The sequence below is a fragment of the Crinia signifera genome, chromosome 19, assembly GCF_055691185.1.
Source record: "Crinia signifera chromosome 19, ASM5569118v1, whole genome shotgun sequence".
NCBI lineage: Eukaryota > Metazoa > Chordata > Amphibia > Anura > Myobatrachidae > Crinia > Crinia signifera.
In genome coordinates, this window is record NC_139226.1 from 30,613,748 (window position 1) to 30,637,522 (window position 23,775).

At 46.2% G+C, this 23,775-nt stretch overlaps 1 protein-coding gene across 1 annotated transcript; it reads left to right on the top strand.

The window, feature by feature from the left end:
- Positions 1 to 1,451: 1,451 nt before the first annotated feature.
- LOC146042316 (dual specificity protein phosphatase 8-like) lies at positions 1,452 to 23,775 on the top strand. Its single transcript, XM_083162277.1, has 8 exons — positions 1,452 to 1,672; positions 7,260 to 7,482; positions 8,729 to 8,841; positions 9,005 to 9,021; positions 10,227 to 10,393; positions 17,497 to 17,656; positions 18,716 to 18,839; positions 19,118 to 23,775. Exons 1-8 carry the CDS (start codon positions 1,626 to 1,628, stop codon positions 19,884 to 19,886), a joined length of 1,620 nt encoding a protein of 539 aa, XP_083018403.1. The 5' UTR covers positions 1,452 to 1,625; the 3' UTR covers positions 19,887 to 23,775.

Sequence of the window (23,775 nt, forward strand, 5' to 3'; positions counted from 1 at the left end):
GAGTTGCTTGGCGCAGCAATGTCAGTGGCATGTAAAACAGGGCTGTTTTGTGTGATATGTCGTGCTATTTGAGCATAGCTGTATGTAAACGCATCTCTAACGCCATAAAGAGATGCAAAATATATTTGCTTTAAAAACTGCGATAAACCCAGATAATTGTTGATGTTATTCAGTACAAATTGCATTACTGGCCCCTTCCAATGGCAGGGGTTATGTGTTGGTGATGGAAGGGTGCAAGGGGGGTGCTGACACCGAGCCTATTCTTCCAGGAGGTCGGGAGAAGGCAAGTATACATGATGATGACATTAATGGGGTGCGTACGTAATCGTATATAGCCAATGTGGAGCCATACACTGCAAGATATGTATTGTGCCACAGTGTCAGGAATAACACCAGGACTGGACTGCTATGACGGATTTCTCAGCTCCGCAGCTTGACCACCATTAAGTAAGCATGCTGTATACGGGAAGATGTATGCCCATTTTCTTAAGTGCATTTTATAATGTTCTGCTCACTATGCGTACAGCTCTGCAGGTAACTTGCAGTGTTGCTGCGTAGTGATTTTGGGCAACGCACATACGCATCTCTCCGTACCCCTGAGTAGTCCTGCATCTGACTTGGACGTTTCTCTTTGAACCAATTTGCATTACTGGGTGGCAACTGGGCAAACGCAGGCCTATTAGGCGTATAGCAAGCGTCACAACGCATTCCGCGGAGGGGGCCCCTATCGCGGTGCTGGCGCAGAATTCCGAGAGAAGAAACATAATACAGTTGAATGCTTGCATGAGATTTCTATTGTGGCAGAGCTCCATGCAACTGACAATCCAATTTGCAGTACACATTTTGGTAAATTTACAAAAGCTTCCAAAAATGTACAAAAAAAAAAATGCTTATTTCTTTCTTTTTTTTTTATTTTTTTTATTTGGGGGGGGGGGGGGGGGGGTATTTTTTTTTTGCAGACAGGGACAGAACTCATGCATCTTCAGAGTTTAAAAATGCAATTGCGAGCCAGAGGCATTTACAGCACGATATCGCTGCATCTAATATCAAATCCAACAAGCTGTGCCACTAATATTATATATAGATAATAATATTTACGGTATTTATTTTGATTTTAGCATAAACCATTTCTGTGCATGGTATAATCTGTGCTGGGGGAAACATAGAACATCCAGATTTTTTAAATTATAATATTTTATTTTATTCCTCGTATTGCTTTTTGCATGAATGGTCTCTTCCCCCCTTTGCTGTGTGCTGATTCAGGAACCCACCCACGGAAGGGTTAATGCTGTGTGTGTCAGTGGAAAATCCACCAAGGGATTGTTTTAATCAGGCTAAGAGGTGACATCACAGCTCTCCCTGGGCTGAATCCTGATTGGCTGGAGATGACATCAACCTGAGTTATTTTTAACGCTCCCCCCATCAGCCCCCCCTTCCCTCCCATGATTACCTCATCCCCTCTGCTGGCTCCAGTCACCATAACAATATAGTACAGAGCACCTGGGACACACTGGTACCTCCTAGCTCCTCTGCTGCCTGTCCTCTCCTGCCCAGGGCTGCTGCTGCTACATTGCAGGACTGACAAAGGTAGGGACTGCTGCTGCTGCTGCATTGCTGGACTGGCAATGGTAGGGACTGGTGGAGGTGCTGCTGCATTGCTACACTGTCAAAGGTAGGGACTGCTGCTGCATTGCTGGACTGGCAATGGTAGGGACTGGTGGAGGTGCTGCTGCATTGCCACACTGTCAAAGGTAGGGACTGCTGCTGTTGCGTTGCTGGGCTGGTAGTAGTAGGTACTGCAGCTCTGCACTGACAAAGATAGGGACTGCAGCTGCTGCTGCTGTGTTGCTGGGCTGATAGTGGCAGATACTGCAGCATTGCTGCACTGACATAGGTAGGGGCTGCAGCAGAGCAGTGCTGGTGCTTGGCGCTGTGCAGCCCTATGTAATGGCAGGTGCTTTGTTATGTACAGCATGCTGTGGGCAGTGCAGTCTGTCACATACAGACCTATAGTATATAATATAATCTCTGTGCTGCACTGCACTGCTCTGTGACTCTCAGGCCAGCTGGTTACATTTCCGTGGGAAAGGCAGAGGTAATCCTTGCTGCCAGCAGCTGTTGGTGTCCAGTCTCTGTCCCTGTCAGGGGTGAGGGGGTGCATTTTGCAGGCAGTGTGCTGCTTTTTGGTGCATAGGAGGCTGTTGAGGGGGTTTGTTTGCACAATTCTCATTTTCATGTTCATTATGCTACCGACCTATATCCAGCTCCCTCTCTATATCAAGCCTCCCTCGCCTGCATCTCCCCCCTTTACAGGCTTAAAGCTCTGCCCCCTATAACATTTTCTGCATATTTGGAATCCGCTTCCCACATTTTTTTTTTTTTGTTCCCCCCCTTAACCACTGCCGTGTTTCCTGTGCACGGCCGAAATGTTGGGAATGAGGTTTCATTCATGTTTTCTGGGTGTTAGAAAAGGGGGAAAATGGCTATCTATGCGTTTTAATGCCATGGCGGTTGCTGGGTGCGTAGCCCACTAGGTTGGCAGCTACCCATTGGTGTAACAAGGCCAGGGACGCATTGCGGAGCAGGGAATAGCTGCAATAATGCATCGTTGCCGTCTTCTTGTGAATTACAGGGGATTTAAAAGTCATCAGCATGCTGAGTGGCTGGACACAGTGCAATACTTAACCCCTGCACTGCTAAGGGCCTACGCAGCATTTTATCGGAAATATGTCCGCCACTATATGTGTATGTACGTATGCATCTCCTCCTTGCAAGCTGGGCCCTCTTACCTCTTTGTGTTATCACATGGTGTCTTGTTTTATTACTGTTGTTTGATTCTAATCGTAAAGCGCAATCTAATTTGCTGTACAACTAAAATAGAATATAAATAATTATACCTTCTGACTGAGGTTAGAAGCTGATTAATTGCATGGAAATCAGAGACGCCGAATACGAATTCTTTCATTCAGCATTTTTCATTCATTTGAATTGTTGGGAATGCGGGATGAATCGATAAGGAATTGCAGCAAACTGCAACACCATCCTATCTTGTGAACTCGCCTTGTTACCGGAGAGATCTTACATAAAAATATATCACAATAATATTAAATGCCGCACCGACGTTTAACACTGCGCTGTGCCATTTATAATAGAACTGATATAGAGTAACACAAGGAATGATGCAGTGGTATATAATCGTCCATGTTTGACCAGCTTTTACTGCTCGCTCCCTCTCTAATGGCTGATAACAGAGTACAATAGCTTACGGCGATGTGCATGAAAATAAAATGCCATCTAAAACCTCTAGTTCCAGAGCTGTGCCTTTAATCAAGCGATCCCGTGTAGGTGAGATTACCCGTTTGGCAGTATATGACGTAATCATTTTACATTTGTCAAATGAAATCATTTTTAATACGCAAAGATTATTCCTAATCCCGGTTACTGTGGCAGAACTGACGCTGAGCCATATTTAACCGCTCCAGCGAGGCAAAATTACACCAATAACTCATCCCTCTGGTATCTCATTACATCACAAATAACACGCCAGGTTTTTTTTTTTGCATGACCTCACCCGCAGTTGACTTGTCATGCGTGACCTAACGGGCAGACCAAAGAAGGCTGTCGCTGGGCAGTTGGTTATCTATAGAAGACGCAATCACACAATAGGAAATAGCTTGTAATTATGAGTTAACACTTTATCACACGGGGGAAAGGTCCGCTACACATATATAGAGCAACGACCGTATTATGAATTAAAGTGCCCTTGTCCGTACCTATTAATGAACGATAAAGTTTATGGTACGAAATAAAATAAAAAAAGTTTCAAGTTATACGCAACATTGCGCATACAATTAATACTTGAGTTCCAGCAAAAAATGTTGGGACTCCCTGTCCTTCAGTATGCCATAGTCAGCAGTACACAAGGGGAGTCCCTCGTGCCTTAGTATTCTGACATTGTACACTCAGCTGTCCTTACACTTCCTGCAGACCCAAGGAGTGTGGAGAGAGTATTTCACTTATAAAATATTAATAATGCTCTTTCCTTTGCAGGCACCATCTACAATTGAGCAAAGGCCTAATAGCGACATTATACTATGTCGTCTGCTTTATTTTATGTCTTGGTACAACATGGTGCAAACAGTTTAATTTAATTTAAGCTCCTTCGTTGATACTGACCTTTTCTTACCCTAAAAACCAAAATGTTAAAGCACCTGTCAATAACCCAAGTCCATATAATTAAATTATAGATAAGGGTTCCGCAGCCCTTAACAGCATCCATAAATGAGAAAAAAGAAGGAAGCAATGACTTAACTGGCCATACACTGGGGCTAGCGGCGTAGTCGCCTGCAATCCCCCCCCCCCCCCCCCCCTCCCCTTCTTGAGCTGCCCAGGACTTCCCGGGCCGAAGGATCGCACGCAATATATCGAATACCCCTTTCACATAGCAACTAATAACCGGGTACAAGCCATTTTAACCTGATAATTAGTGCGATGTGAAAGGGGTTACCGTGTCCTGAAAACGGGTAGCAACACAGCAAAACGAAGCAGTAAAAAAGTAGAGTCTTACCGGTTCGTTGCCATGTTGCTTGGTGGTTTGAACGGGTTGACCAACCCGTTTCCTGTTCACACTATGGAGGCAGCGTTTGGAGCAGCACCAGCTCGAAGTGCTGCCTCCTCCACCGCCCCCCAATGACGTTATGACAATAATGCCGGTTCGCTGTGGGGATGTGAACATCCCAAAATGAAGGATCGCGCCGGGAATGACCCGTTTCAAAGTCCCAGTGCAAACCTTCGATTTCCGATGTGAAAGCCACATTATTTGGTCCTTTCGCATACAATCCCATCCAAGCATTGGCTTTGCTGCAATCTGACAGATCTCTCTTGCCGGCGGTGCGGCTCACAGGCTAGATTAAGCATATTTATATTATGGAAGTAATCGGACGTTTTGTTAATTATCAGTTGTTCGGTTTTGCTCAATTTGCAAATTAACTCTCCCCCTTCTCCACTGGCGAAAATGTTGAGATCTGCAGAAATTCACGTTGTACGGCGCTGCAATAAATTCACTTCTGAAGTTTTTCTGAAATACTGTATTAAACCTAAGCCATATGTTAAATAATGGGTATTGTATGGTATACGTACATTCATTTAATACGGAAATACAAGTTTTTGCCCATGTGGCTATCTTAATAAATCACAGATCTAGAACCGTGAGTCATAATTTGGTAAAAAAAAAAAAAGACTCAAAGTCTTAAAACATTGTTCTAGAAAAACCACATGCAGCAGTGACTTTCCCAAATTACGTCACTTGGCATGGTCATAAGTAAGTTTTAAGAAAATGTTTTTAATTAAAGACCTACCCAGTGATAGTTTTTTTCTTCTTTTTCCTTTTAAGTTAATAACGTTACTCCAAAAATGTAACAACCCCAGGGGAATGATGTGACCCGACACACCCCCACAGCCTGTTTTTTTTTTAAATGCCTTCCAAATATTAGCTATATTTCATACTTGGCTAGATATCGTTATGGTAGAGTAGGCCGTACCCTGCAACCCACTCTCTTTCCTGAAATGCGTTATCACCACCATAGCCCCAATGTTTGATCACCGAGCTGCTTGGTCCAGTTGCCGCTCTTCCCACATTCGTCATTGGCAATATTGTATTTTGACACTACGATTAAGAGTTGAGCTAAGGTGCGACCCCCCCCCCCCCCAACTTTAAACTCCCAGCACATCCTGATTGTATTCGCCTTGCATGGTTTTGCCAAGGTGACAATACACACCTTTATTTATGGGTGTACACCTAATGCTATTTGAGGCCTTGTCTGCTGCTCCCAGGTCCAGTTTAGGATCTGTCACCACTAAGGACCATGTACCCTTCGGTCATCATGGGTTAAAACCTATAGCTTTGGATGCTGTTGAAAAAAAAATCGATTTGACGCCATCCACTATGTATCTGTATTTAGGGAATGGGTCACCATGCTTGCAAAATGTTGGCCTCTAGTGAATTTAAACTATTTAAACAAAATATATTGTCCGCTGTTGTTTTCTTATATACTAGTTCAAAATGACGGCTTCTGCAATGTACTTCCACTTTGAGCGGCAGTTTTTACTTTTCACTTTGAGCTGTGACTGTTTTAACCCACAATCTCTCCACCCCACTCCAGTCCCTATCTGCTCCTACCACCAATCTCTGTCTTCACAATGCCCTCTCTCCATATCCAGCAAGTTTAAAACCGTTCAGTGTCTATGCAAAAATTGCTTTCACTTTCTGTTATGAAATCTTTTAGCACACAAAGTAGTCATCTGGGGCCAGATGTATCAAGCTTCACAAAGTGATAAAATGGAGAGTGATAAACACCTAGCCAATCAGCTCCTACCTGTCATTTTTCAAACTTAGCCTGTGAGATAGGTGCTGATTGGCTGGCTGTTTATCACTTTCCATTTTATCAGTTGTGAAGCTTGATACATCTGACCCTTAGTCTGTACAGTGGCCTCTGGTGGTCAGTGGCAGTATTTCACCTAGAAGTAAGGAGTAGTTAGTTAGGCGAGTCATTATAGGCTTTCTTGTTCCTGTCTAAACAAGCGAAGTGTTATTAGTCGCCCGGAATTGGAGCACACCCATAACCTGATGCTGAAAATGTTTCGACTGTGTTATAAATAAAGTTTAATTGACTTATTAGCCATGGCACCTTCTTATCTCTGTATATCTGACCTCATCGTCTGGACTTGACTTCAGGCTCGCTGTATCAGTGTAGTAAAGGTACAATGAAGATAAAATGCTAGGTCACTGTGATGTCATGAATTCCTGTGTAATCGATAGGTGGCGACATTATTGCTAGTGACCCATTGTGTATAGGTGACAGGTGGCCATCTGTAGTTACTATGCAAATGTGGGGTTCCTGGCACAGCCAATAAGCTCAATTTGTCTAACTTGCTGTTGATTTATCATAACAGACTGGTTGCTATGCGTTACTGCGCTGCTCAGCTTGGTAAATCACCCCTTCTGTCTCTTACATGACACATGTCTATCCGTTTAGGTGGCTTATTGACACTTTATTTTCAGCAACGTTAAGCACACCGCATAAATGACAGTAATGTAACGTCATTTATAATTTAGGCTGGGAGCTGCTATTTTTATTTATTGCAGATTAAAAATACAGGGCCTTGCAGTATCGTGTTTTTCCCTGTGTGATCTCCCTCTCTACATACTGTGCGTTTGCTTTCTTACCCATTTATATATCATTTTATACATTTTCCAACAGACTGTCCGAAATGGGTGGAGAGAGAAAGCCTCCCCAGGCAATGCAGGCCCAGAAACTGGCCGGGATCTTGCGGGAGGACAGCGCGGGCGTACTGGTGATCGACTGCCGGTCGTTGAGCGAATATAACAATCTCCACGTGGTGGGCTCCGTCAACTTGTGTGGCTCCAAGCTGGCCAGAAAGCGTCTCCTCAAGGAGCTTCTTGTGCTTCCGCATCACCCCAAGGTTGGTAGGAAATATCCCAAACCACAGTTAATGAGAGAGCTGAGCTCAGCTTATGGTGTATCCAATTACCATTGACATTCCTCCAAAATAAACAGGCCACTTATGTTATGTGATACCAGGACTGACTACATGTTACTTTTTAAATTCATATGATAATCCAGACCTAAATATAGGCCAGTCAGGGTCGATACTGATGGAACACCGCACCAGAGAACCTTGGGCTTCAGACCTGACGAGATCTATTTACATGAGGAAAATGTGAATGCGGCAGAACCTGACCGAGTCCCGCTTCATGTTGCAGCAAGTGGGAGAAGAAGACCCGCCGCCTGTGCCCACCAGAGCAGGCCATGCTTCACTTAAAAGAACGTTATTTAGAATGTAGTCTACCAGGATAGCTGTCAGTGATGTGACGGGGACCATTCACCCTTGTTACCCTTTATACAGGGCGTGTTTTATTTAAATATTCATCGGTCAAGATAATTGGACACTGCTCTTTAGATCCAAGAAACATGATATTGGCCGAGACAAACACCCAACCAACCAGCTCCTGTCATTTTTCAAAACACAGCCTATTACATGACAGTTAGGAGCTGATTGACTGGTACTTTATCACTCTCCACTTTATCACTTTTCAAGACTTAGGCCCAATATGTTAATTCAAACTGCACTACCGGCCAGTCTTGTCTACTTCTTGGAACAGAAATCCAAGGAGCAAATGTGAGGGGGGGGGGGGGGGGGGGGGGGGTGCCGCTTGCGATCGATATACCTATGCAAGAGGGTGGCTCATTGGCTTTTCAGTCTGGGAGAACCCTTTTAAAATGTTTGTGTCTGCTTTACAGTGCATAGGAGCAGGAAAGTATATAGTATATAGTACAAGGTTTTTGTTAAGGCATCAATGTCCCTAGCTAAAGCCCAAGGTTCTGCTACATTCATCGCTTTAGCGCTAAACAACCTTGCCCGGAGACATTAGGGCACGCCAGCTCCTCTATGAAAATCTTCGTAAAGTCTAGCATTAAAGGTTCACGATTATTCTAATTTAAAGCAAAGCAATAGGTAAGATCTGAGGAGAGCGCTGTATGTGTTTGCTTCTCCTACTTTATTTGTGTTCTCACATGTGACCATATAAGCAACCGAGTCATCCATTCAAACCTGTCACAGAACATTCCATTCATGCGATCACCCTTCTGAATGACTGCTTGATCTCATGGTTTCCGTCCTAACTCCTCTTACTATATTTTGTACTTAGATTGATCCTTCCTATGAGAAGCAAGTGGTGGTGTATGAACAGGGAAATAGGGAGCTCTCGGCTGGCCACTTTGTGTCACTGGTGGTGGGGAAGCTGGAGAAGAAATATAGCTCGTTTCTCTGCTAGAAGGTAATAAAAAAAATTGAAAACACTTTTTTTTAAAGGGAGGGTCTATCTTTGTTTGTGTGTGTCCCGACAGCCAGAATGACAAAGTAAGTACAAGGGTTGGGGTTAGGCACTAGGGGAAGGGTTACAGTTAGGCTGTGGGGCTAGGAGGGTTGGGTTAGGGGAGGGTAAAAAATGTGGAATCCCACTGTCAGTATTTCATACCCAACCTGCAGCCAAATAATGTTTTTTTTTTTTTTTGTATCATCACAGCCTCACAACTCTTTTATTAGTTGGTACATTTTTTGGGGTTCCGTGGGTTCAAGTTTTGTGTTTTTACTAAAAAAACGTGTAAAAAAAAACGCAACGAAAAGTAATTTTTAGTTTTTCTTTTAAAAAAAGGCTAATTCCCCCCACCCCCACCCATCCCCCGCTCATCTTCCCACTGTGTGAAACAAAATATAGTGTATACAGTGAAGTTCTATGCTTAAATGCAGTTGTATAGAAATGTCACAATAATGCTGTAAGCCGAAGCACTTTATCTAATGACCGGCTGTTGTTGGTTCGATAACATTACATTATATTTTGAATGGTTGTAAGTCCGCAGAGAAGATGACTTCAGTTGCATTGAGAAAATGTGTCTGTCATTGACTTTGTTTTTAATTCACTTCGTTTCCATTCAGATCAAAATTTCCCTATTGACTAATTTATCCATTTCCGAGTGATATCATGTTTTAAAAGGCTAAACACTCAGCAACTGTGATCTTACTGGATTTCACTGTATGATGCATGATCCCTGTCTTGCTGTATGAGGTCATTACCCTAGGGAAAGACAGCAGTGAGGATGTGGAAGGAGCGCTTGTAAGGGGAGGGGGGAAGGGGGTGCGTTATATGTATCTACATACCAGTCTTAACAGCCTCAGTTCTGCAGTTGTCACCTGTGATCAAGTACAGAGCACTGTACCCAATCACACATTGCCTACGCACCTGTGCTAATGGCGAGCTGTGAAGCGGAGACGACAAATTCAAACAGAAAGAAGAACAAAATAATAATGTTTTTTAATACTAATCTAAGATCTCTAAAGAATTGTCTCTCATAGTTTTCCACTGGCTTGCCGCCTAACTGGGATTTGCAGCGTACATTAAGAACTGGCACCAGCCCAGCTTTAAGCGCCAGCCATGAGATTTTCTCACACTCGCCAGTCCTCTCACTCCCCAGGATCGCGGTGTTATATCTGCAGTCATCCTGCAGTAAATGGCGCATGCCGTTATCCTATCATCCTGCCTGAACCAGATTAGGTCACTTGGTGAAGATAGGGAGGCGAAAAACCCAGCTGTAAGACTGAGTAACCTTTTGTGTCCTGCTTAGAACTTCTTGTCTTCTTTATTACAGGAGGGTTTGCAGAATTCTCTACGCAATTCCCAAACCTGTGTGAAGGCCGCACGTCTAACATTTTACACACCAGCATATCTCAGCCCTGTATTTCCACCTCGGTGGTCTCCGTTACCCGTATCTTGCCGCACCTTTACTTGGGCTCCCAGAATGATGTCATGGATCAGGTATGGACCCTAAACAATCACCGGTCATTTGCCATTACATATTTAGTACACAGTTGCCATTTTTGTTGGCCTGCAGCCGGGAGTGGGGGGGGGGGGGTTGTTTAGGGGCAATTAACAGTGTGTTGGCGCTGGAAATTGGTTAGAGCTTTTTGTCAATGCCACTGTGCATAGTTCCCTACATTTGGGTACATAATGTTGGGGGGAATAAGCCCCACTTGGTCATCCATAAATGCTGACATTTGAATACATTTATACCCTCTTTTTTTTTTTTTTTTTTTAAACCTTGTTCCTTTAGAGTTCTGGGAATAGTTTTGCATAAATCGGAGCCTTTAGAACAGGCGTGGCCAAACTCTGGCTCTCCAGGGTTGGATGGTAGGAGTAGGAGCACCAGGGGCAGTGGTTAGAAGTCCTGTTATGAGTCTGTGGTTCCAAAAAGTTTCAGAGAGCAAAAAGTGTGGGCGAGCGAGTCTTCTGTATTGGGTGTAGTAGACTTTCTCTATGTTCCACAGTGTTCACTGTATACTTGAGGCTGGATGTTCTTTAAACCATATCCAAAAACTTCTTATGGGCCTCAGTCCTCTAACTTGTCTGGTATCCGGGGCTTAAAGTGGATCTGGAACTCCTTTCCCCTAACACCACCTCCCCTCATTAGACAGACAGAGCCGAGTCCAGTGCCAGGGACTTTATGCCCTACCTCTCATAAAGGGATAATGGTCCCACAAGTAACCCCAATTAAAATTACAATACACATTACACTGCATGTAGTGTTTCTGATTCGTATTACATCACACAGTAGTGCCCCTTATACACATAATGTCCACAGTGGTGCTGCTTATACACATTTGTCTCCGTCACTCCAGCAACTCCATGACCTGTGTCCCTCAGCAGCTCCATGCCCTGTGTCCCTCCAGCACCTTCCCCACCTCTGAGTCCCTCCAGCCCCCTCTCACCCTGTCTTCAGCAAGCACAGAGCCTGCTCCTCTTAGTGGCTTTTCTTCACTTCAGCAGTGATGATGGCATGACATCACATACGCCGTGCCAGAAGAAGAAGCCGCTGGGACAGGCTTTTCTGTTGGAATAACTGTTCAGGGCTGTGGTGGAGGTGGAACTCGGTTCCCCTTACCATTAGAGGTGCCACCCCAATCTCCCTCACTTTAACCCCTACTAGTATCTCAGCTATCCGGAAAACATGAATCAGGAACAGATAATGGTGTACATAATTGGATATTAGTTTGCCTTCAGCAAAGTGATTGCAATCCCCAGTGAATTGATAGGATTCGTTCCCAATAGTATTGCATTAGAAATGGTCTTCCTGCTCTGTGCGTGTAGATAGCGGGCACACCCCAATCTAAAGTGTGGATTAGAAAGAGGGGTGTTCTGACAAATAGGGCCAGTGCAGTGCCTCATTGGTTCTTAGGGGCCATAATAATGATAACGTACCAGTCAACCAGCTCTTAGCTGCCATGTTACAGGCTGTGTTTGAAAAATGGCAGTTAGGGTCTGGTTGTTGGTACTTTTATCTCTCTTCAAGTTTAGTACTGTACATAGGCCTCTAAACCTGCCTCCATGTTAGGATCTCCTGTGCCACGCTGTCTGGCGAGACACCACGTGACACTGGCTGGAAGGAGATAGAGACAGGACCAGGGTAGCCTCGCCAACCTGACTCCGTTGTACCCAGATGGAGTTGACGTGTGTGTGCGGGGTGCTAGGCTTCACCAATAATAGCCGCGTTCGTGGGAGCCCGTTAGTCAGGCTCCCACCTCGATGCCACCTGGTCTTATGTTAGGACAACACACACGCCAAGGCCAGTGATGAACAAGGGGAAACCTATCTACAAACAAAGAGGCGAGAACCACCCTGCCCTGCGGAGAGGGGTGCCAGTGGATAGCACTCTAAACAGGAACCCGCTGTGCTAATGCTTAACAGGTGTAACCATACACAGTATGCTGACACACTAAGAACTGCTGACGGGTGTAACAATACACGATATGCTGACACACTAAGAACTGCTGACAGGTGTAACAATACACTATACGCTGATACAATAAGCAAATGATTAGTACGGAGACAAAGAGGGGGAATCTTCCCAACTTATCTGGAACCGAGGGATATCAATATCTGGAGAAGGAATCCCACAAAGAACAACAGGAGCTGCAGGGACCGGGAGACGGATAAAGGACGACACACGGACACCGGGAGGACAGGAGACTGGATGGAGGACACAGCTGGGAATCAATGACAGGATGCAGGATGACTGGACACAGGAACCAGGAGCAGTGGGTAGACAGGAACCAGGAACACTTGAGACCCTGCGGTACAAGCTATAACCGGCATGGGACTGAACAACCAGAGGGTTTATATAGAGAGCACAATGTGGTGCTGATTACACACAGCCTGAAGGTGTGCACTGCAGGCTAGGAGCCTAATCAAGACACCTGAGTCCAGAACACACAGTACTGAAGGTAACCTGCAATGGCCCAAGGTGACCACTGGATGTCACTAGCGAGTACACACACACACACAGGCTGAGATAAACCCAGGGAGAACACACAGAAAATGTGAATGGTACATAACACCGATCCGCTGGAAGCGGATCGTAACAGTATCCCCCCCTAAAAAAGGTGGACTCCGGACACCCCAGCTTGATCAAGGGGAACCAAGAACAAAAACAGACTCAATGTCTCCGACAAGACTTCTTCTTCTTCTTCTTCTTCTTCCCCCCAGGTTGCCTGGGAGTAAACACAGTAATACCAAAAATATTGTCTGAACTAAAGGTACCCTCAACTAAAGGCATTTCATCGATTTCAGAGTTATAATCAGAATTGGAGTCCGCATCTAAGGGAAGAATTATGGTTTCAATCTTGGTAACATTTGGCACTGGAGAAGAAGTGGTATCGCATGACTGAACATAGGCAGGACTCTTGACAGATTGAGTAGACACTGGACAAGACACTGGACAACCATCGATCTCTGAATCGGAATTCAAGACAGAATCAAGCCTGGATTCCACTGCTGTAAAAGCTAAGATTCCAGGGGCATTCCTGTTAAAATGAGCACACCCAGCGACCATAGCTATGGGCTGGGACTTTTGTACTGACTCTCCTAAACATGGAGTCTCTGCAGACAAAATGGTCGGCCCAGAGGCATCTGAACCACTTTTATTGGGACCAAATTTTTTCACTACAGCATCACTAAATGCCCGGAAATCCTTAAGAAGGGGATCTTCAGAATTAATCAATCCGAACGCCCATTTGGAAGGCTTCCCTCTAAAGGAGTAGATCATATAGGACACAATATTATCAGAAGTGATACCTAAAAATGGTCTGGACTCCATAATGGAGACATAGTGGTTCGCGAGTGCAACAAATTGGGCTAAGTCCCCATCAAAGACTAGAGATGTAGAGATATCGTTCAAAGAATCAACAGTAACTTCATTATCAGCTAACTGACTGGTCTGTATAGCTGGAATTATGGCCCTTGAGGCTGAGACTTTAGGGACCCCCTTAGAGGTTATGACCTCTTCCAAGTCTGATGGTCTTTCTGGTTGGGCAGCACTATGATGAGTCTCTGGCTGATCACCACTGTGACGTACCTCTAAGTGGGCAGCACTATAGTGAAACTCTGGCTGGGCAACAACAAAAAGACCAACAGATGGTCCCTCCATGTTACCGACATGGCTGGAACTCTGTTCAGAGACAGGACAATCAGAATCCCTCTTAGGGACTAGAGGGACAGCGTCCCCATCTGGGGCGACACCGGCTTGAACCCCCTCTGGGGCGACACAGGCTTGAACCCCCTCTGGGGCGACACAGGCTTGAACCCCCTCTGGGGCGACACAGGCTTGAACCCCCTCTGGGGCGACACAGGCTTGAACCCCCTCTGGGGCGACACAGGCTTGAACCCCCTCTGGGGCGACACAGGCTTGAACCCCCTCTGGGGCGACACAGGCTTGAACCCCCTCTGGGGCGACACAGGCTTGAACCCCCTCTGGGGCGACACAGGCTTGAACCCCCTCTGGGGCGACACCGGCTTGAACCCCCTCTGGGGCGACACCGGCTTGAACCCCCTCTGGGGCGACACCGGCTTGAACCCCCTCTGGGGCGACACCGGCTTGAACCCCCTCTGGGGCGACACCGGCTTGAACCCCTTCTGGGGCGACACCGGCTTGAACCCCTTCTGGGGCGACACAGGCTTGAACCCCCTCTGGGGCGACACGAACTTGAACCCCTTCTGGGGCGACACGAACTTGAACCCCTTCTGGGGCTACACCAACTTGAACCCCCTCTGGGGCAACACCAACTTGAACCCCTACTGGGGCAACACCAACTTGAACCCCTTCTGGGGCAACACCAACTTGAACCCCTTCTGGGGCGACACCAACTTGAACCCCTTCTGGGGTGACACCAACTTGAACCCCTTCTGGGGCTGCGGCCTCCGGGCCCCCACTCGGGGCTGCGGCCTCCGGGCCCCCACTCGGGGCTGCGGCCTCCGGGCCCCCACTCGGGGCTGCGGCCTCCGGGCCCCCACTCGGGGCTGCGGCCTCCGGGCCCCCACTCGGGGCTGCGGCCTCCGGGCCCCCACTCGGGGCTGCGGCCTCCGGGCCCCCACTCGGGGCTGCGGCCTCCGGGCCCCCACTCGGGGCTGCGGCCTCCGGGCCCCCACTCGGGGCTGCGGCCTCCGGGCCCCCACTCGGGGCTGCGGCCTCCGGGCCCCCGGCCTCTGACCGGCTCGGCGGGCCACCGGCCTCTGACCGGCTCGGCGGGCCCCCGGCCTCTGACCGGCTCGGCGGGCCCCCGGCCTCTGACCGGCTCGGCGGGCCCCCGGCCTCTGACCGGCTCGGCGGGCCACCGGCCTCTGACCGGCTCGGCGGGCCCCCGGCATCAGACCGGCTCGGCGGGCCCCCGGCATCAGACCGGCTCGGCGGGCCCCCGGCATCAGACCGGCTCGGCGGGCCCCCGGCATCTGACCGACTCGTCGGGCCCCCGGCATCTGAGTCAATCACCTGGGTTTTCCCTTTAAGGGTTTGCAACTCTGACTCCCTGGTCATCAAAACATCAGCACTGGAACCAGTAGAAAAAGGCAGAGTGCTTTTACTGGGAGACTCGGCAGAGAGCTCCTCTGCCACAGTGGAGACAGGCTTAGATCTGACAACCTGCTCAGACCTGGCCAGAGGAGATACCCTGTCGGCACCACCGGAATCACGCAAGCCACACGTCTGCAAGAAGTGGCCAGAATCTCCACAATATAGGCATAGATTAAGGTTTCTACGCCGCTGACGCTCCTCTAACGGAAGCTTCGGCCGTAGATAACTTCTATGCTTTACCTGACCCTCTGGGTCTGAGGACTTGCTGCCTAATACTTCCCTAGGCAGGGCCTCATTAGGGGCTGAACGAACCCCAGTGACCTCTGGGAGGATCAGAAAAATATCAGTGATGAGTCTTTGCAGCTGCAGAAGAGACTGCTGCAAAATCTCCCACTGCCCAGGTTTTACGGCATTGAAAGCCAAATTTAGAGCCGCTAATGACTCTTGCATGGCCTGCATGATATGGCCATGCAAGTTTATACACCAGCAAGAAAAAAACTGACACAAGAATAAACTGACACGGGCAAAAAGCTGACACGGGCAAAAAGCTGACACGGGCAAAAAGCTGACACGGGCAAAAAGCTGACACGGGCAAAAAGCTGACACGGGCAAAAAGCTGACACGGGCAAAAAACTGACACGGCTTGAAATCTCTGGACTGAGAGGGCAGAACCCAGCTCCAGAGTGCTGTATGGCCGGTTATAATGTTAGGATCTCCTGTGCCACGCTGTCTGGCGAGACACCACGTGACACTGGCTGGAAGGAGATAGAGACAGGACCAGGGTAGCCTCGCCAACCTGACTCCGTTGTACCCAGATGGAGTTGACGTGTGTGTGCGGGGTGCTAGGCTTCACCAATAATAGCCGCGTTCGTGGGAGCCCGTTAGTCAGGCTCCCACCTCGATGCCACCTGGTCTTATGTTAGGACAACACACACGCCAAGGCCAGTGATGAACAAGGGGAAACCTATCTACAAACAAAGAGGCGAGAACCACCCTGCCCTGCGGAGAGGGGTGCCAGTGGATAGCACTCTAAACAGGAACCCGCTGTGCTAATGCTTAACAGGTGTAACCATACACAGTATGCTGACACACTAAGAACTGCTGACGGGTGTAACAATACACGATATGCTGACACACTAAGAACTGCTGACAGGTGTAACAATACACTATACGCTGATACAATAAGCAAATGATTAGTACGGAGACAAAGAGGGGGAATCTTCCCAACTTATCTGGAACCGAGGGATATCAATATCTGGAGAAGGAATCCCACAAAGAACAACAGGAGCTGCAGGGACCGGGAGACGGATAAAGGACGACACACGGACACCGGGAGGACAGGAGACTGGATGGAGGACACAGCTGGGAATCAATGACAGGATGCAGGATGACTGGACACAGGAACCAGGAGCAGTGGGTAGACAGGAACCAGGAACACTTGAGACCCTGCGGTACAAGCTATAACCGGCATGGGACTGAACAACCAGAGGGTTTATATAGAGAGCACAATGTGGTGCTGATTACACACAGCCTGAAGGTGTGCACTGCAGGCTAGGAGCCTAATCAAGACACCTGAGTCCAGAACACACAGTACTGAAGGTAACCTGCAATGGCCCAAGGTGACCACTGGATGTCACTAGCGAGTACACACACACACACAGGCTGAGATAAACCCAGGGAGAACACACAGAAAATGTGAATGGTACATAACACCGATCCGCTGGAAGCGGATCGTAACACTCCACTAAATTGGTCTTCCACAAATGTTTTGCCCAAAGCTACAAATGTTCAGTGAGGTCAAAAAGTAACAAACCAGAGAGAAAATAATATAATTTTTTTTTTTTTTTTAAATCTCTTATATTGCACATGGCATGATGTAATAAAGTGTCACCTAAGGATCGCATTGGAACTGTAATCCTTTGTGTGACGTACGATTCGGCCTGGCCCGTGGAGCAGTTTGTTCTGAATTAATTCTGCGCTTCCCCTGATCTCATCGTGTTGCTTAATGTCCTTTTTATAGGAGGTGATTATTCAGAATGGCATCACCCATGTCCTGAACGTCAGCTGCAGCTGCCCCAAACCTGTCTTCATCTCCGATAACCATTTTCTCCGCATCCCCATCAACGACAGCTACTGCGAGAAGATCCTGCCCTGGCTCACTGCAGCTGTTGAGTTCATAGGTAATTTTTACGCTCTGTCATCCCTATTATTATTACACGTCTGGGTTAGGGATTAAATCTGCAGCTGTTCCCCACTTTTATACCTTACACTGTCACGCAATATTCGGTAACCTTTGTGTTAGGTCTTAAGTGCATGCAGTAAGTTCCATCTCTGCAGTGATTGGTGACCGTGATCACAGTATGTCCTTTATGCCGGCTGCACCCTGCCCCCTAATCCTGTGAATTAATGATTTGATACCGAGGGGGCGGGGCCACCAGCTCCAGGAAGTACAGCTCTGCCTGAAACAGCCTAAGGATGCTCCGTAGGCTGCATGGCATCTGATCAGGTGATGTCCCGGGCCGCTCAGCAGTAGCACTACTACTTGCAGGGTGACATCCACGCACTGCTCGCCCACTATTACTTATGACCAGTGGCGGATCCAGGGGCGGGGCTGCATCGCAGTTCAAAATTCAAATAGGGGAGCTACACCTACTGCCATTCAAAAACTGGCTCACTGGCAGTGGGTTTGGCTCCCCTATTTGAATTTTGCTCTGGCTGCAGCCCTTCCCCTGGTGCCGCCACTGTTTATGACCCTATAATCGCTTAGCATCGTTTAGGCTACCTGCCCTAGAGATAAATATCTGAGCATTGTGTATCTCTCTGTCTTGGCTAACGCTGGGATTATTGTAGACTCAGCTCTCGCATAATGCAGCCATTAAGCTCCTTGCCATTTGGCACTTTGTCAGTTACTAATTGTGTAGGGCCCACCAAACTCCCTTAAAATGATGTCACACCTGCGCTGGGTCAATTAAAAAGGATAGGGCATACTGGCAGTGTTTTCTGTGCAGTATACATTAGCCGTTTGCAAACCACGAGACTTTGAGGGGTATTAAGTTAGTATCGATGCATCTTAGCGATGTTACAACATTGGTCACCAGATGCTGGAGACATTTACAGGACCCTGGTACCTTGCAGCCGTTGCCACTGGTAACGGAATAATCCCAAATAGAGTGAGACTAAAATGGCATTTTTGTGTGTGCGGCATTTCAAGTAAAACCCTTTTTTTTGTGTATTTACAGGAAAGGTGGAGCTGGTGAATGGCAAAGTTTTAGTCCACTGTCTGGCTGGTATCTCCCGCTCTGCCGCTGTTGCCATCGCTTATATCATGCGCTCGATGGGGCTCTCGCTGGATGATGCTTACAGGTAACACCACAAACCTCTAAATCTCATAGTCCTTTTTACATGCAAAGTGAATGATATCCGGATGGCTGAAGGGCAATGGGTCAACATTGAGAAGGTGCTGGCATTGTCTGGTAGGGAGAGATGGACAGCGTTGGTGGTGGTGGGGGAGGGGTGAGCGGAAGCCGTTTTGCATTGAGCAGTATGGCCTTCTTTTTTTTTTTCGATTAAGTAGAAATAACCTGTAAAAAAGAAAATTTCTGTCCTATTTTAACCATACTTTCCAATTCCTATCTCAACAGGTTTGTAAAAGAAAAGCGACCGACCATTTCTCCCAACTTCAACTTTCTCGGGCAGCTTCTTGAGTATGAAATGAGTCTTGCCAATTCCCAGCAGGCACATCCCGCTAAACCCGCTCATCCAGAAAGCCCAACAGACGGACCAAACGTGGAACATCCATGCGCTGATAAATGTGTAAGCGCAGAGCAGATCAGCCAAAGCAATTACAAACTCAATTCTATGTCCCAGGAAATAGAAGTGGCCATTGATGCCACCAAACTGGACAATAACTGCATGAAGGACGAGTCTGAATCCACTTTGGCGGGCAGGTTTACCTCCATGGGGATCTCCTCGGACCAACGGCGTGAAATTAGTAGCTTAAAGCGCTCTTTCTCTTTGGACATTAAATCGGTGTACACCCCCCTATCCTCTTCTGCAGAAACACGCAAAAACTTTTATCAGCCCTCCATGTCTCAACTGGTCCCATCCCAACCACTTTCTTCCAAGCCTGTGGGTTTGTGGGACCGCTTCCTTGGCTTTGGACTTAATTTCCTCTACTTTTACTCTGAGGAGGAAGAAATGCAGCACAAGGTCAGACCAAATGGAGTCTGTGAACAAAGGGATGTCCCAGACAACTTAAAAAAGAGGCGAGGAAGCACAAAAACCCTAGATGAAGGACCTCCTCGCCCATTTACTCTAAGCATTCCCAACTGTAAAGGCCAAAGATTTCTGAAGGAGAAGACTCTGGAAGTCGGATCGAGAGTTAGGACAATCTCTCCAGTTCCTCTGTGAGGAACATCTCCAACTTCTCAAGGGTTGCTATGTCTACGAGACAGGACACTCGGTATCTATTAAATGCACAGAACATTCTAGGAACTGCTGTCGGTTTTCTGCACCCAGAACTCTTCTTGCCCTCATATTAAAGTTCCCCGACATGGCCTGAGTAGCATGCTGAGAAATGAACTTGTTTTGAAATGTTTCTTCATATTGAATGAACAAAATGTGGGCTATGTACGCGGGCAATGGGCGAAACCGTCATTTAGGCGATGAAAGATCACCAGGACAATAGCTGTTTTTTTTTTTTTTTTTAAAAAGACTTCCAAAAAAGTCTTCTGCGAAACGCTCGTGTGTGCAATCCTCCTACGTACCTGACGAGGCAGCATCCCAACTGCTTTATGGCCTTCTTCAGGGGGAATCTTCCTCAGGCTGAAAAAGACCTCTTAGGTTGAGTACGATCCTTTTTAAAAAAGAGAATTTAGAAACCATGGGGTAGCAAATGTATTGTGTACCCATATACCTCGTGCTTCACCCTTTTATCATGGTAATATCGTAGTATGTACCAACCATCCCGCTAGGAATTCTTGCTCTTGCTTGGTCTACCCGTCCAAATGAATGGATTTGCACAGAATTGTCCATGCAATTTCACCCTTGGTGTAATGTAGAAAGGTATTGAGGGTAGTAGATGATATATTTTTTATTTCTCTAGGTCCTACATGTAGGGCCTGGAAGCCAAGCTGTGTCTGTGACAATACTTTGCTGCCCTAATACCTCGGTTATCTTCTGTTTATTGCTGTGAAATTTATTTAAACTTGCCCTAGCATGCCCAGGACCTGCAAACAGCTCCAGAACGTGACCCACCTCTCAGGATTTAAGGACCCTAAATATTGTCCTTATATTGTAAGTAGGTGGTAGAAGAGCTTATTTTATTTGTTGTTATTTTTCATATATTTATTTATAAATGTGTTAAATTTTTCCTCTTGCCTATGTTATTAATCATGGAAGCCGCTAGTTTTGACTGTGATGACGTGATAATGGCTGTACCGAAGACCTTGTGACTTGCTACAGGAACTGGGTAATCTAGGGAGACGAGACAAATAGATGAGGCCAAGTAGTGGCTATACATTGAAAAGAGCACCTTTCTGGAAATGCTTACCCCCACCGCATGAAGCATTTATTCCCGGCATAATGTTCTACACCCACTTTCCTTGCAGTTCCATTTGCGGTCATTTTTTTATGATGCAGATAAATGAAAACAAAATCTGGTAACCCTGGCAGAATCGGAATGCTCATTGAAAATCCAAGTTTGCAAACAGGCCGTGTTACTGAACACAGGACGTTATATTACTGGCAGAAACTGGCGTAGAACATTATGTCCATGTGAAATGACTTTTGCAGGGCGGTATGGCAACTGGCACTGAGCAACATCAAAGAATAGCATTTCAGAAAGGTATATGAAACTCACAGTGACTTTAAAACTGTTGCTCATTTATCAACGAGTGATAAAACTCATTATGATAAATGGGGATCCAGCCAACAGTCATGTGTTTGAGGAATGGCAGTAGCTGATTGGCTGGAGCACCATCATTATGCAACAAGTTGTTATTTATTGATAAATTCCCCCACTTTTTTTGTTTGTTTTTTTAATCCAGGGATCTGTTGAGTTTTTAACTTTTTGTTTTCAATTTTTTATTTTTTTTTATTTAGAGAAGGGTGACTGCTTTATTCATATCTGGCACTGTGCACTTCACCTTTTATGATAGCGGTCCTCACTTTTAGTACAGATACGGGGCTGTGATGTCATGATAGACACACCGCTGGTGTTACGAGTCGGCGACAGGCATTTACACCAGGTGCCTCCTACAATATTGGCATATTATTGCACAGCAGCAGCGCACCAAGACACCGATGTAATTATGTCCATCCCTGAATCACTGCATACATCCATAATGGGGTGACTGTGATGCTTTCACAGTGTTCTGTTCAGCACCACTTGGCTTTCTCCCTAAATCGACTTCCAGTTACTCTTGTATTACATGTATCTGATACAAGCCAAATGCGCTATTTAAAAAAAAAAAAATCTTGCTTGTGTGCCAGCTATAACGTAACCCCTTTAGCTTCTAGGACAACTATCACAAAATGTAACAAAAAAAAAAAACATTTTATTATAGCAATATATAATATACATTTGTTTTTATTATGTGGTCCTGTAATAGATCAATAGTCAAAAAGGAACTCGCGGAATGTTCCATAACTGAGCGGATCAGACTCTTGGATACAATAATACCCGGCGATTTGGACAGTCTTGGGGCCTGCTATTGAGATCTGCTGTCAATTTAAGTCACATGGCCCTATGCCATAACTAACGGTATGGGTCATTGGGTCGACGTGAAAAATGTTGAGATTAGATTTTACCCTGTGGACCTTTTTAGGTGTCGACCTACGGCCTGTCAACCATTAGTGATCAATATAATGCTTGCCGACCAAGACATGGTTGGCCTAACGGCTATACAGCGCAAATGGTGGGGCTACAGTAATAGTATACCCCTTTCATGCTACATGACAGACATTTGCTGGGTCTAGTAAGCTGGCAAATTCCCGGGTCTCAGCCCCGACCCTGGTTACATCATCCCGGGTGGTTTTCTTTCACACTAAGCAATATTCCTGGGTACTGCATGGTCATGTGCCATAACCCAGGATTTTGCATAGATGTATGAAGCAGTGATAACAGAAGTGGCTCATGGCAACCAATCAGCTGCTCTGTATAATATTATGTTATGCAAATTATAGATGTTACTTCAGTGCTGATTGGCTGCCATGGGCCACTTCATCTCCTCTGGCTTACTTCTCCTCCCTTATCACTGCTTCATACATCTACCCTTGAGCGTGAAAGTGGTAGGCTCCAGCTGATGGCAAACTACAAGTATGGGTCAATGTCAGGTGTGCTTCTTGAGGTTACCAACAATCACCAAGTAAAATAAAAATATTTTGCTATAATAAAATGGAATAATAGTTTTTTTTTTTAATTTAATTTTTTGGTGTCACAATAGTTGTCCTGTAAAGAAAATACTACACTGGTGGTTTTGCCACCTGTATTATATAGCCAGCAGGTGCCAACAAATAAAAAGGTAATTTCCTCTGTGGGGTGTCGTCCATCTCCGTTCTGGTGTTCTAACACAATCTGGTCTGTAAATCACCGAGATACAGACCAGAGTGTTCTAGAAGCACCAGAGCAGATCAACACCCCAGGCAGGAACAGAGAACCTGAACAGGTTCTGATGGGTGCAGGGTGTTAGAATGAACCTTTAGGTTTTAATTTTGAGCATTGGGATCTCTTGCTCTTGGGGTGAAAAATCTATTTTGCCATTTGAAATCTGATGTAGTGAGAGGAAGTGTGTGTGTGTGGGGGGGGAGGTGTATCAGTATAAAGTAATTTTTTATGTTTTTATTTATTATTATTATTACGATGATGTTTCTGTTACACATATATTCATGTCACGCTTTGTATTGTGAGGTGAAAGTTTTTTTTTATGTTTTAAGGAACAGGTTTGTGCTTTAAGACCAACCATCTTTTCTAAAGCAACAGCCAAAGATCTTTACTGTAATTTTAATGTACAACTGTCAGAGAGCAGCCCATTTCTCGAATGGAACCGGGGAAACAAAGAAAACCAGTTCACGGTATAATGTGCGCCAAGCGCCGTGAGAAACTCTCTCCTTTTGTACAGCCAGCACTGATGTCCGACACATGGTCATGTTTGATAAATGGGACTATTTATTTGTTGTTTGTACATGTTTTCTGCTTACTCCCGTGTGCAGGTACACAATGCGCTGAGGTTCTAGCAGGTTAATGCATTACTCCCTAGTGCTTCTCTGGTTGATGATAATAAAGATGTGACTCTTTCTA

What these genes read in the sequence shown, in the direction of transcription:
- LOC146042316 (XM_083162277.1), top strand. Translation starts at nt 1,626, where the DNA reads ATGGTAGGGACTGGTGGAGGTGCTGCTGCATTGCTACACTGTCAAAG. An exon ending in AGAATGATGTCATGGATCAG is followed by an intron (nt 10,394 to 17,496) that starts GTATGGACCCTA and finishes TCCTTTTTATAG; the next exon opens with GAGGTGATTATTCAGAATGG. An exon ending in TGCAGCTGTTGAGTTCATAG is followed by an intron (nt 17,657 to 18,715) that starts GTAATTTTTACG and finishes GTGTATTTACAG; the next exon opens with GAAAGGTGGAGCTGGTGAAT.